Here is a 20,354-nt window from a genome sequence, read left to right as displayed (position 1 = left end):
TATAAGTTTATTTTTTAAAACCAATAAAAACACATACATAAAATTGCAGTAAAAATCATATATACATATAGGATATATATGAAGATATATGATATAAGGTATGGGTATAAATATGGCTATGTAATGAATATATAACTGACATTGTCAATCGATTAGAAAACGCACGGCCTTTTGTGCTTTGGTTGGGGAACTCACATCCGTTGACTGCATCGTGCCCAGGCAGCTGTGCATGCCCAGAAGCACACTGTCCAACCGATTGAGCGCTTCCTGCAGCTGATCAGCCTGGCAGCCGGCATCTGAATGATTCTCGCGCTCCTGCTGCGCCTTCTCACAGTGACGACGCAGTCGTTGCGCCGACCGTTGCATCAGCTGCAGCTCATGCTGCGCCAGCTGCGCTAAATTGGAGCTGCTGCTAGCCGGCAGCTGGTGGTGCTGCTGCATCTCCTCCTCCAGATCGTAGGTTAGCAGACGCTTGGTATACATTGCTAGCTTGCTGCTGGGCGAACTGCTAGTGGAGCTCTGTTGCGGCGTATTATTCGCGCTGAGCAGACGCTTGAATGGCTGCTTGAGCAGTGCATCCTTCATCGCACTCAGATTGAGGGCAATGCGACTAGAATTCTGGGTGTCATTGAGAGTTTCATTGAGTGCCGCATCCATGGGTTCCCAATCAATCTCGACGCTGTCGAAAACGTTGCCTGCATCACAGCTGGGCGGCGCATCCCGCTGCATGTCCAGCCACACGGTCAGACGCCCGATCGGCCATTCGGCCTTCAGGGAATGCTGCTTGTCCACAATGAGGATGACGGTACGCAGCAGTCCGAATTCATCCGGCGTCTGTGTCTGCCGAAACTCCAAGTGCGGCAGTCCCAGTTGGCGACAGCGTTGCGTCGCCTCCTTCACCATCAGCTGCGTCTTGTGCAGACTCTCCTCGCTGGGATTCAACATGATGCGCTGGATGTCCTCCAGCAGTGTGGACTTTTGCGCCGGAGTCGTCGTCAGGTCATAGTTGGGCGTTGACTGCTTCAGCTGCTGCTGGGCCAACGCTTGGCGTTCGGTTTCGAGCATTTCGCTGTTGCACTTGTACTTGAACTGCTCCAGTTCGAGGCACTGCAGCCGCTCCTCAAAGTCACGTGCATGCTGCTCTCGCTCCTGTTCGATGCGGGTCAGGGCCGCCCATTTTTCTGCCTCCAGTTCGTTGCGCAGCTGCTGCTCCTGCTTTTGCAGAATCTCTTGATGCGCCAACTGAAAGTCCACATGGAGCTGTTCCGCCTTGCCACGCTGACTGCAGAACGGATTCGAGATGCGAAAATAGTGCGAGCCGCCAATGACCAAACGATCTCCATGGTACAGCGGACGCCGCTGCTGAAGCAGTTCGCCATTTACGTAGGTCTCGAAGTCCTCGCTGCCCGGAATCACGTACAGTCGACCCGATCGATCGTGCTCAATGCTGCAGTGCTGCAGCGCCACCAATGGACCGTCCAGCACGATATCCGGCAGAGAGTTCGCCGGTGCACCTGGTGCACGGCCACGGCCTATCTGAACAATGCCCGGTGGCAACAGATAGAAGAGCGTGCCACTTAGCATGGGATCATCGGTGAGGTTCACCAGGCATGCTTGCTTCTGTTCGGCCGTTAGCTCCAGTGCGAGTCCTTTGCGCTTGAGCAGTTGCAGCTCGGATTTGCGCTGATCCTCAGCCTCTTTCAGCTTCTCCATCCATGACTTTTGAGCGCGATTTAGCTCACGCTCTCGCTCCGCCAACTGCTGGCGCAGTGCCTCCACTTCGCTGTCATCGACGGATGTCTCGATTATGATTTTCCGTGGCGCCGGCGGATTGTTATTGCTAGCCGAGAGACGTCGTTGCCTCTCATATTCGTTACGCAGCGACTTCAAGCGATCCACCTCAGCGCGCAGGTCACGGATGATCTTGTCATGCGGCGATTCATTCACCTTCACCCGATTCACTATGGAGCGCGCCTTGCACGCATATCGCAGCGTCGCTAGCGTCTCATCCGCATGCAGGCTGGCCGGTGAAATGGTGGCCAGCATCACGGTCTTCGAATTCCCGCCTAGATTTTCCTGCAGGGAAACAGAAAACGAGACACTCTTAATCATAGCTGCTGTAGGTAAAAAATATAAAAACTTATTGCTAAAATTGACATTTAAAACTTCGCCTTATCGATTATTTTTAAAGGATAAATCTAGAGAAGCTGTTATTTACATGTTGTTCAACACTGCTTGCGTAATTATTTGATAGAAAACAAGTAAGAAGGCTCCAGTCGAGACGGCTCGACTAGGAGATACCCTGAACCCTCCAAGCTGATATTCTAATCATTCTGCACATAGAAGAATGTACATTGTACACATATGTACATACACATGCACTTATAAGCACGCGCTCTGCTAACTGCGCAGTAAGCAGCGGCTGCGCTTGGGCTGCGCTGCAATGTGGGCAATATTATGACAATTTATTTGTTGGGGTCTGCGATGATTCCTTCTGCCTGTTACATACTTTTCACAAAACCATTATACCCTGATTTCCCATTTTCAATGGGTTCAGGGTATAAAAATTGTGGAATGGATTTTAAGCGATGGAGGGTAAGGTGCATTTGTATCATTTCAATTTTCCACATGCCTGGGTAGTCTTAACCAAAGAATTATGACCTCCAAAGATAAGGACTTAGCACTGTTGGCAAGAGGGGAGTCGCTTTGACAAACTTTGAATGCAGAGGAAAAGACAGAAGCAGCGGCAGCGGCAACAACAACGACCGTTAACTGTTATCGATGCTTGCAGTTAAGAGTGAGATAGCTAGCTTTTAAGTTGTGTCAACAAAATAAACAAATATATACACGTATACAAATGCACACATGTACATATGTACGTTTGTGAATATTTATATTTGTCGGTGTATGTAATGGACACTTGTTTGATTTACTCTCTGATGTGCATGATACCATCGCTAGAATAGAGAAGAAAAGAGAGAAAGAGTGGGAGAGCATGTTAATCACGAGAATCTATGTTTGCATAAACTGCGCAGCAGCAGACGCAACGTGGGCGTGGGTAGTTGCGAATGAGCGAATAAGGAGAGCGCCAAAAACGGATTGGCATTGTGTGTGCGCTTATGTACAGTGAGTTGTAAACGCTCAAATTCAGTGCAAAAATAATTGAAAGGGTTTGGAAATTTTTAGAGCCGAAGTGTAAATTTAAAAAGGTTTTTAGCGAAGGGCAATACAATATATTATTATATATATATATTTTTATTGTATATAATTTAGAAACCTTCAGCTGTCCTCAAAGGTGTCAAACAGCAGAGGGGCCGGTCTAGACTTGCTTGGACTGAGATCACGCAACCATTGGCTGTGGATGAAATTGAGTAGGTGCCACCCCAGACATTGTCACCGAATATATCATTAATGTGTCATGGTTTTGTGGTTAGTTAGTCAGTTTTTTCCATATAAATGTTGCATTTTCAGATTTATTTTTGTCTCAAAACCTGTTATTAAGGAACACTTGTGCTATATATAGCTTGTGGTATTTGGAAACGAATGGCCGCCCACTTCTAGATGCATGTCACGACATCGCACTCAGAAAGTCGTGTGTACAAAATACTTAAACCACAAAAACTCGCTAAAAGCTGATATGTACAATCAAAACAGCAAACAACTTGATTAAGATACCTTTCTATGACGTAGGTAAATCAATTAACACAAGTTGTACGCAAATTAAATCGATGTTAACCTTTAATGAAGACAAAAGTTTAAAATTTGTTTATACACCTTAACCTATAGAATTTACGTCATTGCATACGAAAATTCGATCCCCAAAAAGATGAGGAAACATGTATGCTTAGACGCTCAAGAATAAAACTAAAAGATGTCTGCATGAGAAAATGTGCTTAGCAACAAAATTTCACGCTATTTTTAACCTTTCGTTATATAGCGCAAAGTGGGCATTCAGTCTAGACGTCGATTAGCAACCTATGGCAACATTTGCCTCGAGCTAAACGATGAAATGTAATTCCAAAATTTCAATCTTAAGTATAGTTATATGACATCAAATTTGGTTAAGGTGACAATTTTTAAAATCATCCATTTGTTTTAGCAACTTAACGCTAACAAGAAAAACTTCCAACGCCAGTATTATAATGTTCAATATTTTCCATGCCACAAACAAATTAACACAACTGTTTTTGACTGATAGACGATGAAGATGAATCATATGGAAAATTAACTAATCGTTTCAAAACCATTTAATCTACGCATCATACCAATTGTTTGTTGAATATTGATCATTAAAAAAAAAATACGCTTTATACCACTGTGCCGCATCTCGCGTGAGTTGGAAAGAAATAGCAATATGAGATATACTAGTAGGAGCACATGAGTTGAAGCTCAAGGGAAAGCACGAGACGTCGAAACAACCAGGCGACTGTACGTTTTTAGCTGTGAGTCGACCTTCAGATACTACGCACAAAGGCTTAAATGGTAGGTATAGCCTATAGATAAAGAGCTATTGCAAAACTAAACATATTTCATATCAATATTTCCTTAATAATGATAAAATGAAATTAGTGCGCAATAAATTCTATGGTCAAGTCCCTTTGTGAGTTACATAAACCTTTTAACTAATATACCCATTTATATACATATGTACATATGTACAGCAATCAGCCATAGAGAAGTAAAGTAAGCAAACAAGCGACGGAAAAAGCAAAAACAACTGCTACGCGTCGCAAAACGAGACACGACACGACGAAAACAACACGAATCGAACGGACGCGCGAGGGCTACAAAAATGCAGTAATATGGCGTTCGGCTTTCAGTTTCAGTTTTGATCTGACAACGTAAAGAGCGTTAAAAAGCAGTTCTCCGTACTTTAGTACAAAAACAGAGTGCATTTAAAATCAATGCATATATAAACTGGTTCTATACCTCAACTTGGTATGAAAAAGTGAATATTCAACAACAAAAAAAGACAATTCGCGTTGTTTGATATAAAGCGTAAGACGCTTACGTGAATAGCAAGAGTTCATTGCACGTTATAAGAGGACACACACAAAGAAAACAGAAAAAAGGTGAAACGACCTCGCACAAAGTACGCGCGCAAAAGCAAGAATAAAACAGAACTAATCAACAAATAAAACACTGAGGCACAGCCCACACATATCGGCAGTGCAACCTACATAATCCGCCTTTCTAAAAAAATATATACAACAACAACAACCACTACAAATATGGACGTTTGGGGCGTATTTGTTGGCGACTCGACGCTGTCTTATGGGGGCTCGATGCGCAACAACTATTACCGTGACTACGAGCAGTTCCCGTATGGCACGTTGGAGCACGCAAACAGTGCCAGCGCATATCCGGCCAAGGACTCCTACAGTCGAGTGCAAGGTAATTTGAGCAAATACAATAATCATAAAACCAAGAAATAATAGCGAAGACATCTAAATATGTTCTCATGCGTACGCTTACAATGCAACGTGTTTTTGATAGCGTGTAGCATATATGCACATGTATGTCATGACATTCAGCTTTTGTCTCTAGCAAGGCATAACATACACATTCACATGTGTGTGATGTGAAATGAAGTAAAAAGCGTTAATTGCAAAAATACGCACTGCAAAATATACAAAAACAGCCATGTTGTGTACGTACGTATGCCTGTATATACCGTTGTACATACTTATGTTATATTCAGCCGCTTAATTGCTGTTTATTGTGACTGCCCGCATTGTGTGTTGTTTTTGCAAGAATTTAAAAATAGCCACAATGTTCTTTCTGTGCATGGTACACATGTGAGAGTGTGTATGAATAACACGCCTTAATTTGCGCACATGCGAAGGCATCTATGCGAGTGTGTGTGTACTCGCATAAGGAAACTGGGCAATCACAGGGTGCCGCACACATTACATTTATCAAATTCCTCTTATCAGGTGTCACATGCAATCATTTCTGTTTGCACACTTCTGTAATCTTTGTTTACTTTCATTTTACATATGAAACCATTTTTCACGTGATGAACTTAAGTGCGGCAATTAAACACGAATAAACAAAAGATTGATAATATTCTTAGCCTTCGAGGTAGTTAATCATACTTTTGCCTTTTGTCGAGGCTTTTTAAGTGCCTTCTTTAGTGCAAAAGTCGCTTTAAATGCTAAACATTAAAGAGCACAATAAACAAGTTAACAAAAGAATTTATATATAACTTTAATTTGTAAGGCAAAAGAGACTGAGTCCGGCTAAGCTGAGCTGGAATTGGAACCACTAAGCTGACTGTACCCCTCGGCTTACAAAAAAAAAAAAAAAAAAAAAAAAAAAAGAGAGAGAGAAAAGGCAAGCAGGTGTTTGATTCCAAAACAAGAAATTGCGACGATTCATATATGTATGTACGTATGTATGTGCAACCTATTTAAGCCAACAAACCAAAAAAGAAGTAAATACACACATCTACTGTATGCAATGAGTAATTTATGCATTGCTGCCGCGCAATTGTAATTTTTATAGATTAGAGGAAATTTTATGCGTAGTACTCAGATAAGTCAAGGTTGCTTATCAAACGTTTGACGAGAACAATCGCTAAAATTGCGTCTATATATAGACCGGCAGCGATTTAATCAATGAAAGGCAATCTAAATATACACACATATACTTAATTTACGGCGGCTTGCCCATTGACAGCACCCTGTGCGAATCCACATGTCACAGGGTCAATCAAAACAACCGTAAAATCTTGCCGCTACGTGACGTTAACAGCGTGACGTCACGTAAGCAGCCGAGGCAGCTGAAGCAGCTGGAAAGGGGCAAAGTGTGCGCGCACGCACGTAGGCCAATCAGAGGCAATGGCCAAGAGAACGAAAGAGAGAGAGCGCGTCATGTGTTTTCTATGTTATGTGTATATGCGAGTGTATGCTTGAGTGTTTATGTATTAGTATGTCAACAACAACCTTGTTTATGCCGTAAACAATATTAAGCAATGCATTCCATTTAAATAGATCACAATTAACCAGCTGTCTCTTTATTTTTGTATTTACAGAAAAATGTAAGCAACTAAAATCGGAAAAGCAGCTGCGCAAGGATTGCCCATTCTGCAAAGAGCACAAGAAACGGCCATTGATCAACTACATGCGCAAGCGTGAATCTCGTAAACATCACGAGAGCATCTGCGAGGACGAGGAGGAGATGCACGAGCACGAGCACGAAGTGCAACATCAAATGGCGAATCTGACAACTGTTGTGCCAACGCAGCAGAGCTGCAAGGTTTAAGCACAGCAGCAAAACTGATCAGATTTAAGAGGAGAGACAGACAGGTGGCAAAATAAAAGCCAAAAAATAAAAATAAAAAACAACAGCAGCAGCAATTCACAATGCCATATATAGTTAGATAAAGACAAAAGAAAAAACAAAAAAAAACAAACATTAAATGAGAAGAAGCATTGTAAAAGATGCTTAAAGCGCCTGCTGGGCAGACAGCGCAAGTGAGAGCGAGACAACTACAATAATCTACTGCAACTGTACCTATACTAACAATTGCGTGCATTTCCGCCTATGACGTAACACTACCATTTACAAATAGCAGCAGCAACAATAACAAGAAAAACAACTTCAAACAGCAAATACGAAAACAAAAACAAATAACAGCAAGAACTTTTAGCCGTTTTATGTTTTCTGTTTCTGTTTTGCTGTTTAACTTGATACCAATTTATTATACAAGCCGTTTACAACCTTTGTTTGTTTGTTTTTATTTTATGCGCATGCATAAAAAAAAAAAATGAACATAGTAATTTAGTTGACATACAATCCAAAAGCCGTCGCCCCGTTCGCCTCAACCCAAGCGAACTGTGGCAATCGCGAAAACAAAAACAATAGAACGGATCGAGGGAGCAAAATCGCCAGAAATACCAGAAATATTTTTCTATTTTGCGTACGAGACTGAGTAAAAAAATGCAGTAGAGCATATTCAATATTGAAACAAATTGTTTTTTCTAAATACAAGGGAACATTCGTGTGAGAGAAGAGGGAAAAACATTTGTTTTCAGTTTCTACACCCTGAAAATTGGGCCAAAATTATTTACAGGAAAAATTATATTTAAAAAAGCTTCATTGGCGCCAAAAAATATTTAGTATTTTCTTCCTAAAAGCGTTTAGCTATATATATATATATATCTATTTATATATATATATATAGTTTTGACCCAGACTTATATTTATCCTTGTCTATATTAGACACCTAATATTAAAAACAAATCGATTTCTCTCGCCAGCAACAAAATGTGCACAGTTAAATAAATATTTAAATTATATAATAAATGAGCTTAAATTGAAAATTGATGTATTTATAATATAATTTTTAAAGCTTCAGAGAGTTATGGTTATATATATATATATACACAAATTAATATTGTTATTATTGAATTGATTTTATTAACAGAATTTTTATAAGCAATTCAACAAAATATATATGTATATTATTAACTGTGCATGGGCATAAAGATATTAAACAACAAAATGTATTGCAAATGAAAATCTAAAAATATTTATACTATTGTTGAAATGTAAAAGAAAAACAAAAACGTTTAGCTTGCGGGTATCGAGAAAAATTATGCAATTTAAAATTTATTATATTATTGTATTTATATTTAAGTTTAATATATTTGAAAAGAAAAGAAAAACCATAAAAATATTTAAAAAAAAAAAAAAAAAATAAAAAAAAGTTATTGGTATTTACAAAACGAAACAACTAAATTAAATTCTTATTTTGGATGATGAAGGGGTACAAGGGAAAACAATTCAGTTTACTGTGGGTGAGTTTGGAATGCTACAAAAATGCTGGGATCGTATATAAAGTTCCTATGAAACACAACATCAGATTCTATTGAATTAATTAACAAATGGAACAACTTGGAAAACTATTCGTAATCAAGATTAGAATGAAAAACTGAAAATACATTTCTATAAAACTGAATAGAATAGATAGACAGCGAGTGACCTATTGGGTCGAGAGGCTTAGTAAAATTAGACCTTGGCTTACATAAGTTTCATTGAATCAATCAAGTTTTACAGTTGATGCACATAAAATATATGAGAAGATTTTACTTTTTGGCCGAAATCTTCTAACCTATTTATGTTATATTGTTAAATATAACATTTATGACATAGTTTTCTATAGCAAAATTCTCAAGACAACGTGCTTTTACCTTTTAAATTAGCACATTATTAAGAAAACAAGAAAACTGTAGATGAAAGTGCCCAGCTGGGTTTCTACAATATTAGCCACGTGCGATTGTTTGGATAAGTATCAGCTGTACTTAAACAAATTTCAATGGAATGTTAAGTCTATGATCTAAATATTTTATTAATATTTGTTAACTAAGTGAACATGCAAAGTCTCTCACAGACCGGCTAATTTTAGAGCTGAACTAACTTTATTTCAAGAATTTTGCGACACGTGGAGCCGCTAAGAAAATATAAGACATTCGAATTGTTTAAGTAAATGCAAAATTGTTGGGAATCTAGAGCCTGTTCCAAAGAAAATATAAGCAACATAATTTCAGGAATGAAGCTAGATAATGCTATCAATTGATTACATTGAATGGAGAAAAGTTATTGTTTACTTGAAAGAAGCTTGTTATGCGCGTGCTATAAATGAGAATTGTGCAGATCTAAAATATAATCCTGAAACTTGAGATTAACACGCTCACACAAGCGGATAGATGAAAGCTCTAAATTACCGCAGCTTCTTGTCGTGATTAAAATATTTGGGGTACTCGTGATTATTTAATATACTCTCTTTCGGCTTGTTACATAAATTTTAACAAAACTATTCTACCCTGAATTCCCTTTTTGCAATGGGCTTAGGCTATACAAATTATGATATCATCAATAGATTAAAGAGGGCTATAAAACTTGGGAACGTGCTACTTATAACTGATTCATTTTGTTTTATTATGAAACAATAAAATCCATAGAAATACTTTAAAAGAAATATATGATATTGTTAGCTATATATTATAGAAATTTATATAGAGAGAAATGACATCACGTGCTATATATTATACATAACATATAGTCATAATCAGCGCACAGTTCGCCTCTACTTAATTTTGCATTCAACTTTTGCTAAATTAAAGCAAAGATTGCTTGCAAATAAAGCATTAAGATCGTTATCTGTCCCACATCGGCATACAGATCATGTATAAATATATTGTATATAGGAGGTACTTAATTGAAACGAAAACACCTGAAAACAATGCGTCAAACTGAATATGACGCAAACATTTGTCTGGGCTAAATGGGAATTTCAATATCTGCAGATAAATTGTAGCAGCGAAAAATCTGGATGTGTAATAGTCTAGAAATGCTAGAAATAAGATGATTAATAATGCGCAAGTTTAGCTCTAATTTCATTTAATTTAATTAACGAGTCAACTCCGTCTGAGTCGAGCAAATTGCATCAGCTAAATCTTTTTCATTCTCTTAACTTAACTTCAAAGACAATTACCTATTATATTCGCTCACGTAGATCAAGCTGGAATTTTGACTAAGCAGATGTAATTATATTAAGTACTTATGACCAAGAATTTCTATATATACATATTTTACTTTTATTCGAAGTAATTGGAAGAAGAAGATTTGGAATTTCAAGTGCACTCGGACTTTTCTTTTCTAGAATACCATAGCTTCACTAAAAAGTCAGTGTTAAACTCTCGTAATCTAATAGATAATATAATAATATATCTATACTAATCTAATAGGATAGTTTACCTTCTCAAATGGCTATATACCTAAAACGAGCATTATGTGGTCGCCTTTATCTGTCAACAAATTTCGTTTAATTTATTGGAGTTCCCGCGCTTAAGACTCTACGGAAATGTTTTCGTCTGGCACCAGTTTGCTAATCAAAATCGAATTAAAAAGAGATCCGACTCGAAGTCTGGCATCCATTTAAGACAATTTTGCAGCATTAAGGTCAGCGCAGATGAGGTCAATCCGAGTACAGATATATTTTCCTTAAACTAAGTTGACCTGGAACTTGGGACCATGAAATTGTAGTACATGACAGTATCCTCCTATATAATTGATATATGCAATGTTTTTACTTGTTCCATGTGAAGTGAATTGAATTAAATTTAATTGAATTTCATGTGATATTTGACACAATTGAAAGAGCTCAATCCAAAGACTTTTGAACATATCAAGTCTCAACTACTTTGAACCGCACTTCAAGTACAGTAGAGCCTCACAGATTAGCTACCCGTGACAACAGCAACAACAACAACAACAACTTAAGCACATGGGGAAGCCATAGAAAAAATATGCAATTTATTTATACAATGAATTTGATTCATTTTAAATTCAATGTTAACTAGTTTGTGCATGGGAACGAATCGGATGGGATGTCGAGTGTTTGCTAAGTGAGAAGGGGGAGAGAATGTGCATATATATCGTAAATAGTATGTATATATGTGTGTAGGGAATGCATGGAGCTACAGTGAACAGAAGGTAAGAGAAATTCAGTGAAATTTGAGCTTTCTAGTAATATTTAAATATATTTTGAAAAGGCTTTAGATGACTTCCCAATAAAAATTATATTAAATATAATATTTTTGGGATTTTTTGTTTAGTTTAAATGCTTACAGAGTTTTGTATGTACTGAGCTTTGGGAAACTTTTGAAACTAAGTAATACTGTAAAGCAATTATTTACTATAATAACAAACCGCAAATCTCAACGGGTGCTAAGGGCATAAACAACAAGTCAAATTACCATATTAGCGATGCTAAAAAAATATACTATATAACTAACTATTTACTAACAATACCTAGACTAAATATATACCGAAACAATAATAAAGTTTCGCCCATACATCTATCTATTTAGTATATAAACATAAACATAATTAATTTATATATTATAATGACATACATTCGCATCTCTCATTTGTCTATTATAATATATCATACTATATAATTATATGTATTCGTCTATTATATGAGATCAGACACACTTATAGTAATTTTAATTAGCACAAATAAACCAGTTAAGTAGACATCGTCATGCTATAATCATAATATCATGCACGGTGCTATCGTATAACTTCTCGTATATAGAGCGTTTTCCATTGTTGCCAATAGCCAATGGCCACATGTCGCGAAGCAGACGGCACGCGTTTTCAATTAGCCAAACTAGTTAAGCGAACCTACGTATAATATATATAAATACACAGACTTTTAATATTTTTTAAAAGAAACAGCAAAAGTATAAGTAGCTACAGGGAGAGGGAGAGCGGGAAAGAGAGATAAAAAGCCTCGTTTAACACTAATTTCTGATAAAAACAGCGCTTGGAGAAATTAAAAAATATTTTACTGTTTTTTTTTTTTTCATTTTGTGGTTTGTGGGAAAATATATTGCACACGAAACCAAAACCTTTTTTTCAGATATAAGCATATATACATATAATCAAATTACATTTATAAACGAAGCCGCAAAGTTGTTTTTACAGTTTCAATTCAAGTTTCTAATGTGAAAGTTAACTCTACAAAGCAATTTAAAAAGGATTCATAAAAGAAAAGGATTATTCATAGTTCTAACCCACTCTGACTAGTTCGACAATGCTAAAGCAACTACTCGCCAAGCTGAAAGTCTCTAAGACTAAGAAATCCAATAGCTCTCAAACACATGACATGGGCTTGCTGAAAAAGTCACAGAACTGTAAGTTTTCACAGCTATACGTTAATCCTACAGACTAGAAATTCGCTATAGCATATATATATATATATACATTATAAACATAAACATATTCAAGTTAAACAGGTTAGCAAATATGCCAACATTTTGCATAGTTGGCATAGTTAAAAAGTTGCGAAAAATATGAAGAAAACAAGTTAAATATGGTATTAGCATAAGGGCCTACTGTTAACAGGCTGTTCGTGCTTATGACAGCCGGTTATTAACATTGCTTAGAGAAATTGTCTGTGACTATTATTAACAATATTTATAATGAATTCTTAAGCTTTAAGTATATTTTTAAATTAAAAATATTTTAGTTTTAAGGTAAATTTGATTAAAAATTGTTAAAAAAAAGTATTAAGACTCATTCCATTGCTTTGAAGTATAATAAATAATATAAGAAATTCTAAACAAAAAATTTAATATTCTATAATTATAAAACAAAATAGTTATAACAAACTAAATTACAAATTTAATTAAAAATATTATTTTTATACCCTAAGCTCATTGTAAATTGGAAATGTTTTTAATTCGATTGTCGAGGGATGATGTAAATATATTTATATTGAGTAGGTTAATACAAATAATATTGCATAAGCAACCACAAGCAAACAAGTTCTGAATTGATAATACTTAAAATGCTGTTGATAAATGGAAATCAAATTGAAAAAAAAAATCAGTAATATTCCTTAGCAACTTTTCAAGTTGTATATATGTAACTATATACATATGTATGTATGTATATTGGTTGATTGGTTAGAAAAAATTGTACAGATTACAAAATATATAGTATACCAAATTTGTATATTAAATACAGCAGTTGGTGATAATTGCAATAGATTGATTGATTGATTGATGTATATATATACATATGTACATGCATATGTCAAAGTTTATATATAAATATACATGTATATAAACCTACTGCAAATATTAACCATTATCAATTATAAAAGACTCTAAAGAAGGGTATTCAAATATTTTCATGTAATGTGTAACGTATGTATGTATATAGGCGAAAGATATTTGCGATGCCATTTAGTAGTATATAGAATTTAAATATATGCACTGTTTTATATTTTCTTGCATGGAAAGTTTTTCTGTACTGGATACACATATATTCCTTTATATATGGAAAGTTTTTGTTTTGCTGTTTTTAAATATCATTTCATAAAGTGCTAAACGACGTTTGTTTGTGAAACGTTGTTATGCAAATGCGATATATGTACATATGTATATTGTATATATCCATATGTATTCTTTTTAAAGAGTTTTATATGTATAATTGTATTTGTGTGTTTATATAAATAAATGTAAACTGAGTGCCATTAGGATAATGCAGGCTCCACGTGAACCGTTTAAGCGAAATGTGGTTAGCTATGGTGTGTTTATTATTAAATTATGGAGAATTCCATGGAACTAATGATGCATTCTTCAAAGATCGTATATCAAGCAGCTATAGCTATCTATTACCAAGTGCCATACATAGAAATATAACTCTCTGCACTGTAATCAGGGTATTTACTAGTCGATCACCTGCAAGAGGAACAGCCATATTTGATTTCCTTTTAAACTTTATGATATTTTACTATAATTATTATTATTTATTTTACAGGTCACAAGGATGGCAAGCTGATTAAGAACAAATGCAAATGCGAGCCAACGGCCTGTAAATGTGGCAAGAGGAAGCAACAGCAACAACAACAACAACAACAATATCGCAGCTTGTTGCTGTCGCAACTGCGAAGACGAGGCGCTGATAACTTATCAAGTGTTATATTATTTTAGTATAAACAAAATATAAAAAGAATAAAAAATAAAAATATAAAAATGCAATAACAAAAATTAACAGAAAGTCAAATTCAACATGGGTGTGTATAAGGGAATTTCTTCTTTTTTTTTTTTATATGCCGGATTTTTACGACCACAAGCAAACATATACTATATAGGAATATATATATATGTATATACATACGCTGGGTACATATTTAGATAACTTGAGTGCTTATGAGATTACACTTAAAGCTATATTTAAATGGTTGTTTTGGTTCCCGACCTAACTTATCTATAGAGTGCACTGGAAACTTCGACCAAAGGACTGTAAAAAAATATATATATATATATATGTATGTGTATGTATATATACATATATATCATATAGATAGCAAACTTTGATTGCTTGGCCATATCTTGACGAAGGCATGGCCGCATTAGGGGTTCGACGCAATCAATAGATCTTTTAAGGCGCATGATATGGCGCCATAAACTGTTGATTTAGACTTTCAATTGGATTGTGAAACCTTTACAAGTCTCGAGATACTACCTACTATTACCTATACTATACTATACTATACTATACTATACTACTATTATCACAAGTAGTTTTAGCCACCTACCTACTACCACCTACTATACAGAACTCCACTCCCATACTCACTATAGATTATTCAGCTGCACTTGAGTTGTAGACATTATTAACTATTTTGAGGGGTTTATGTGGACTTTGTAATGCCGTTTCTTAAGAGGTTTTGTAACCTTGTCAAAGTCTATTGATTCACTCACTCTGATAACTACGTAAATCATTACATTTATCAATAAACACTCATCATTAGAGAGCTTGTGTTAAGTTTTGTAGTAAATTAGTGTAAACAAACGATGGAACAGGAGCGGTTTAGCCACATTAGGGATAAATGTTAAAAGGGGAATAAATAGGGGAAAATTCAATTTTTTAAATCCATTTCAAAATATGGAAAAGAAAAATATTTAATGGAAAGAAAAATACTGTGGTGATTATTAATTAGTTAATAATTAATAAATTGGATATATAAATAAATGATGTTTGATGGAACATATGTAAATAAAAGCAAAAGACTTAAAAAGACAAGGAAATTAATTACTATGAATATATTCAAGAAAATGTCTAAAAAAATTCTTTCAAATTTAAAAATATAGACAATAAAAAATTAAAAACATAAAAAATGTTTCTCTACAGAATTTAAATAAATTAATTGATTAAATAAATATTTAAATCATTCAAACAGTTCTTAAAGATTTGATTTTTCTATTTTATTATTGATTTATGTTAAGAGTATAAATATTTTGCCACGCGCCCCTGTTACTGTGGTATACTGTAAATATAATCTTACTGCGAGGTCAGTTATATATTATTTACTTTAGGGGTGTTAAAAATAATGAAAAACTTGTAAGTTTTGAAGGTCAGTTACGTGAAAAATCACACATTAAGCCGATAACAATTATAGACATACGTACATATATACCTATATAAAATAAAAATATATATTGACGTGCATATGAATAACACGTATAAATAGATTTTCAATCATGAAATTCTATAAAAATTTGATAGTTTTTCTGCAATAATATCTCTTTCAAATTATATGACTTCGGTCAATATAGTATAACCCGATGCCGTACGTACTTATGTATGTACATTCTCTAAGGCGTATTATAAAGTGAGCTAATGCACGTGCATATTCAAGTACTCTTAGGAATTGCGAGCTATAAGGAATACGTTCGTGTAACCGCCTTTATCTGTTAACCAGAAATGCTTAACGGAACGTGGCTTAAGCATTTTTTGTTTATATAAAGTCGTCAATTTTTGTGTAAATAAAAACAAAATGCGCATTGACCAAATATAAAAATAAAATAAGTTAAATGCTTATGCAAACCATAACACCTTATATATGATATTCTCTTGATATTTTGTACACCTTTTTCTTCTCTTTCTGTTCCATATCTTAAATTTATATTTAGTTTTATGGGTGGATCATACTAGATAAATTGCGAGTTTTTTCTTAATCTTCTTCATTTTATATCTTCATTTAGTTTCCTGTCAGAATTTTACTACGTAAATATTAGATTAGAGAGCTCTATTTTACCTAGTTCATGAGAATGGAATTTCTAACTCAAATCTATGAGACAGGTGTTTATAATTGTGGAAGGAGTCATAAAAAGAAAGAAATAGTTTTCTTGAAAATGCATGTAAAAATAATATATAAAAAAAAAATTTTTTTTTTTACTAAAATTAATAATTATATTTTATATTCATTATTTTAATAATGAATTCCCCATTAGAAATAAATATTTAAAATATTCTATAATATTTCGTTTTACAGTGGAAAACATTCGGCTTTCAATAAATAACTTCTCGTTATAAATTTAAAGTCAAAGCCTTGTCGTAAATATTTATTTTTATATATGATGACAACTCCAAGCAAGGCAAAAATTGTTTCGGCACTATTTTTTTGTTTTGTTTTGCCATTGTACTTCGCAATATTTTATATGTCCATAAAAGAACAATGTGATAAACACTCCAAAGAGTCTGGTCTGGAAATGGTCTAATTTGGCCTCCAGATAAGAACCCGACTTTAACTGGGCAATAAAAAGAGCAATGAACTGAGGAGAGTTCCCAACTAGAAGTTGCCATTTAATCTATGCATTGACACCAATATTTTCATATATATTTCATTTACGTCTTGAAATTTGTGCAATCTAAATATTCTAGAAATATGTCTAGAATATCTAATCTCTGTGTTTCTTCAAGGAAAAATTTTTAATTATATTATTTGATTCGTTTTTTTTTTTATACTTCTTGCTTCCTATTTTTTTTTTTTTTTTTTTTTTTTTAATTTATTAGTTTTAGTTTAATTATTTTTAATTTTTTTTGGGTTGTCTCAAAAGATTACTAAAAATCAAAATTAAAAATAAAATTAAAAAAAAAAAGTTTCAATTTGAAAATAGTGTTGAAATATAAACCGTCAAAAAAATGTTGAGATATTAGATAAATATTTTTGCATTATAATTGATTCTAACATAATTATTTCATTTATTGATTGAATATTATTTAGTTATTAGATTTTATTAGTTATTATTACTAATTTATTCATTTGTTTATTTATTACATTATAATATTTATTTATAATTATTATTATTTTCTCTATTCAATTTTTTTTTTTTTTTTTTTTTTTTTTTTTAAGAACAAAACAGATATAAACAATATGGAGATTATAACTGTTTTGATTATTATTTTCTTTATAAAATGACTCATTCATTTATATTCGCATTTATCTGTTAGCGCTCCTTAATAAATTACAAATTAAATTTTTTTAAATTCCTAATAAATGAACTTCCCCGGCCTGAATCATATACCATGGAAACAAATTAAACAAATATCTTGAAAGATAGATAGCTGACACGTGGGAGAGCCCAATAAAAATAAGCATAAATAAACTCATTATCTCTAGCATGTGGACAACGAAGTCGACCGAGGCGACTTTAGACAAGAGACGGCAGCACTATAAGAAAGGAGATAAGGATATATCTATAGGGCCGAGTTGAAAGCGAATGCGTTACAAAGTCCATTGCTGCAATAGAGGCCGATCAATTTACCAATGTAAAGATTAATGCGATGGGTCAATGGGGCCACAGATAGAGAATGCATTAAGTAAACCAGAACGAACTATGATAAGCTGATAAGGAAATGTCTGTTGCAATATTGTACGCATTGCTTCACTTACCCGCAGTAGCCAGGTGAGCACACTCTCGCGATAGGGGACAAATGTGCTGGGCGTGGCATTGCCGCCCACTTTGCGGGAATCGGCCAGCGCTGCAATCACTTTGCCCAGCGTCAAGAGACTTTTGTTGATGCTAACGCCTTCACGTATCCTTTCGCCATTCGAGCCGGAAACACTGATGCGTTCGCTGCCCGCCAAATCGACCAAACTGATTTTGCTGCGACGCGTTTGCCGCAGGGAGACAACGGTGCCGGAGTCTGTGTCGGAGGACATGTCATCACTGCCATCGCTACTTAAATCGGTCAAGTTTAACACAATATTGAATATGGAATGCGAACGGGAGCTTTTGTCATTCATGGCAGTTGAGGCGGTGGCACGCTGCGAATTGCCCACAGCTAGCCAATTGCGCAGGGCCGAGTACGAGTCCACCGAATGGGCACTAAGATCGACGACATATGGCCCAAAGATGGGATGTTCGCGTACCTTTAGCGCCTGCCGCTGCACGGGCGTCTCTGGCATTGCGGCCATGGCCTGCTGCACGCTCAACAGATCATGAATCTTCTCGTTGTAGATCTCAAAGTAGCTAACCTCCACTTCCACCTGAAAGCAGATATGTATATGTTAATAAAATATAGTTGAGATATATATTTAATCAATCTTCAACCTGCAGCTGCTGCTTCACCGCATCGATGCGTCGGAACAGCTCGTGACAGAAGCGCGGGATGATGCCCGCCTCCACGTGCGGCGCGTTGCCATCGAGCGCCGCATCGTCCAGTCCCTCAATGCCCATCATGCTGTAGGACTTGCCCGAGCCCGTCTGCCCGTAGGCAAACAGACAGGCATTATAGCCCTCGAAGGCGGTGTCGATCAAGGGCTGAGCTGTGCCCGCAAAGACAGCCAGCTGATCGGCATAGTTCTTGCGGTCCGGATCGCACGAGTAGTAGACCTGATCGTAGCTGAAGAAATGTGAGACACCAGCCGAGGCATCCGCGCTGCTGCCCGCATGAACGCTCAGCTCATTGTTGCCATGCACCTGGATAACATTTGTGACGCTGGCGCGTTGGCATTCGGCTGCATTCAGTGGACGCACGCGCACTGCCACAATCATGTTGCTCTCCTCGGCAACGCTGTGAAATGACTCGGCCATGGCATCCTTATCCTTTGCCTTGCTCGCTGATTTTTTGGCATTATTATGACTGTTGCTGTTGCCGATGCCGAGGCTGCTGCTGCTACTGTGACATGGCGTCGTCTTGCGATAGAGCGAGGATGGCGTATAGCAGGCATTTAGTGCCGTTGGCCTTGGTTTCGGCGTTGCAATGCCGCTGCTGAAGGCTGTATTTAGGAGTTGATCTGCTGCCGGCTTCTCGGCACTGCGTTTCGGTGTGCGTGTCAACACTTTGCGTCTGAGTCCAGCGGCAACTGTTGCCGGAGTTTTGGTGGCACTGCCACCGGTACCGAAGCTACCACGTGCACGTGCTTGAAATTGATGTATGCGTTGCTGCACTGGCGTGCTTTTGTTGCTCATTTTAGAAAATATATATTTATACAATCACTCAAATAGACTTATTGTTTAAACAAAGGAAATTGTTGTTAGGTTTCGAAAATAGCGCGCGTCGTCGCGTCGTTTGTTGTCAATTTTTTTCATACTAGTGATGTGTGAGTATCGATAATAAAAGTCAGGGCTGGCGCATAATATCTACAACATGTTTTCTAGACAGACATCTGGCAGCACTGGCAGTTATTTTTCAAACTCTTACCAATTATTTATTTGCTTACTAAATAATTGTATAAGTTTGTTTTTATTACATTATAATTTTTTAAAGTTTATTTCATATTATTATTTTTCTCTTATTGTGAGCTTCTTCATATATAAATAGTAATTGAGCAATTGGACTGCCTTTAAAAAGAAAAAAGCATGTTTTTGGTTTTAATAGTTTGATTGAATTTAAGCAATATAAATAAACAATATAATAATTCTCCACTTAATCAATGCGTCAGCTACTTTGCATTTAATTATTCTGATTCTCGTCTTAGGTGCAAGCAGAAAAGACCGATATAGCTGCACCTCTCACACGCATTTAATAGGGACAGC

The 20,354-nt window shown here is 35.8% G+C and overlaps 2 protein-coding genes across 4 annotated transcripts; one reads left to right on the top strand and one right to left on the bottom strand.

Moving 5' to 3' along the window:
• Positions 1-67: 67 nt before the first annotated feature.
• LOC6576493 (kinesin-like protein KIF14) lies at positions 68-19,923 on the bottom strand. Its single transcript, XM_002002446.4, has 3 exons — positions 18,927-19,923; positions 18,266-18,862; positions 68-2,076 (listed from the first exon to the last, which is right to left on the bottom strand). The coding sequence occupies exons 1-3, from the start codon at positions 19,785-19,787 to the stop codon at positions 145-147; spliced, it is 3,390 nt and encodes a 1,129-aa protein (XP_002002482.1). The 5' UTR covers positions 19,788-19,923; the 3' UTR covers positions 68-144.
• Positions 4,776-14,573, top strand: LOC6576494. Of its 3 annotated transcripts, none has more exons than XM_015165194.3 (2): positions 4,776-5,394; positions 14,344-14,573. In XM_015165194.3, exons 1-2 carry the CDS (start codon positions 5,232-5,234, stop codon positions 14,514-14,516), a joined length of 336 nt encoding a protein of 111 aa, XP_015020680.1. In that variant the 5' UTR covers positions 4,776-5,231; the 3' UTR covers positions 14,517-14,573. The 3 variants fall into 3 exon arrangements, with proteins under 3 accessions (XP_015020680.1, XP_002002483.1, XP_015020679.1); XM_002002447.4 differs by lacking the exon at positions 14,344-14,573 and adding an exon at positions 7,037-7,415 and having other exon boundaries at positions 4,811-5,394; XM_015165193.3 differs by lacking the exon at positions 4,776-5,394 and adding an exon at positions 12,474-12,710.
• Positions 19,924-20,354: the final 431 nt, after the last annotated feature.

This window comes from Drosophila mojavensis, unplaced genomic scaffold (assembly GCF_018153725.1).
Source record: "Drosophila mojavensis isolate 15081-1352.22 unplaced genomic scaffold, ASM1815372v1 contig_36, whole genome shotgun sequence".
Taxonomy (NCBI): Eukaryota; Metazoa; Arthropoda; class Insecta; order Diptera; family Drosophilidae; genus Drosophila; species Drosophila mojavensis.
The sequence above is the reverse complement of the archived record's forward strand: the minus strand, read 5'-3'. Positions and strand labels throughout refer to the sequence as shown.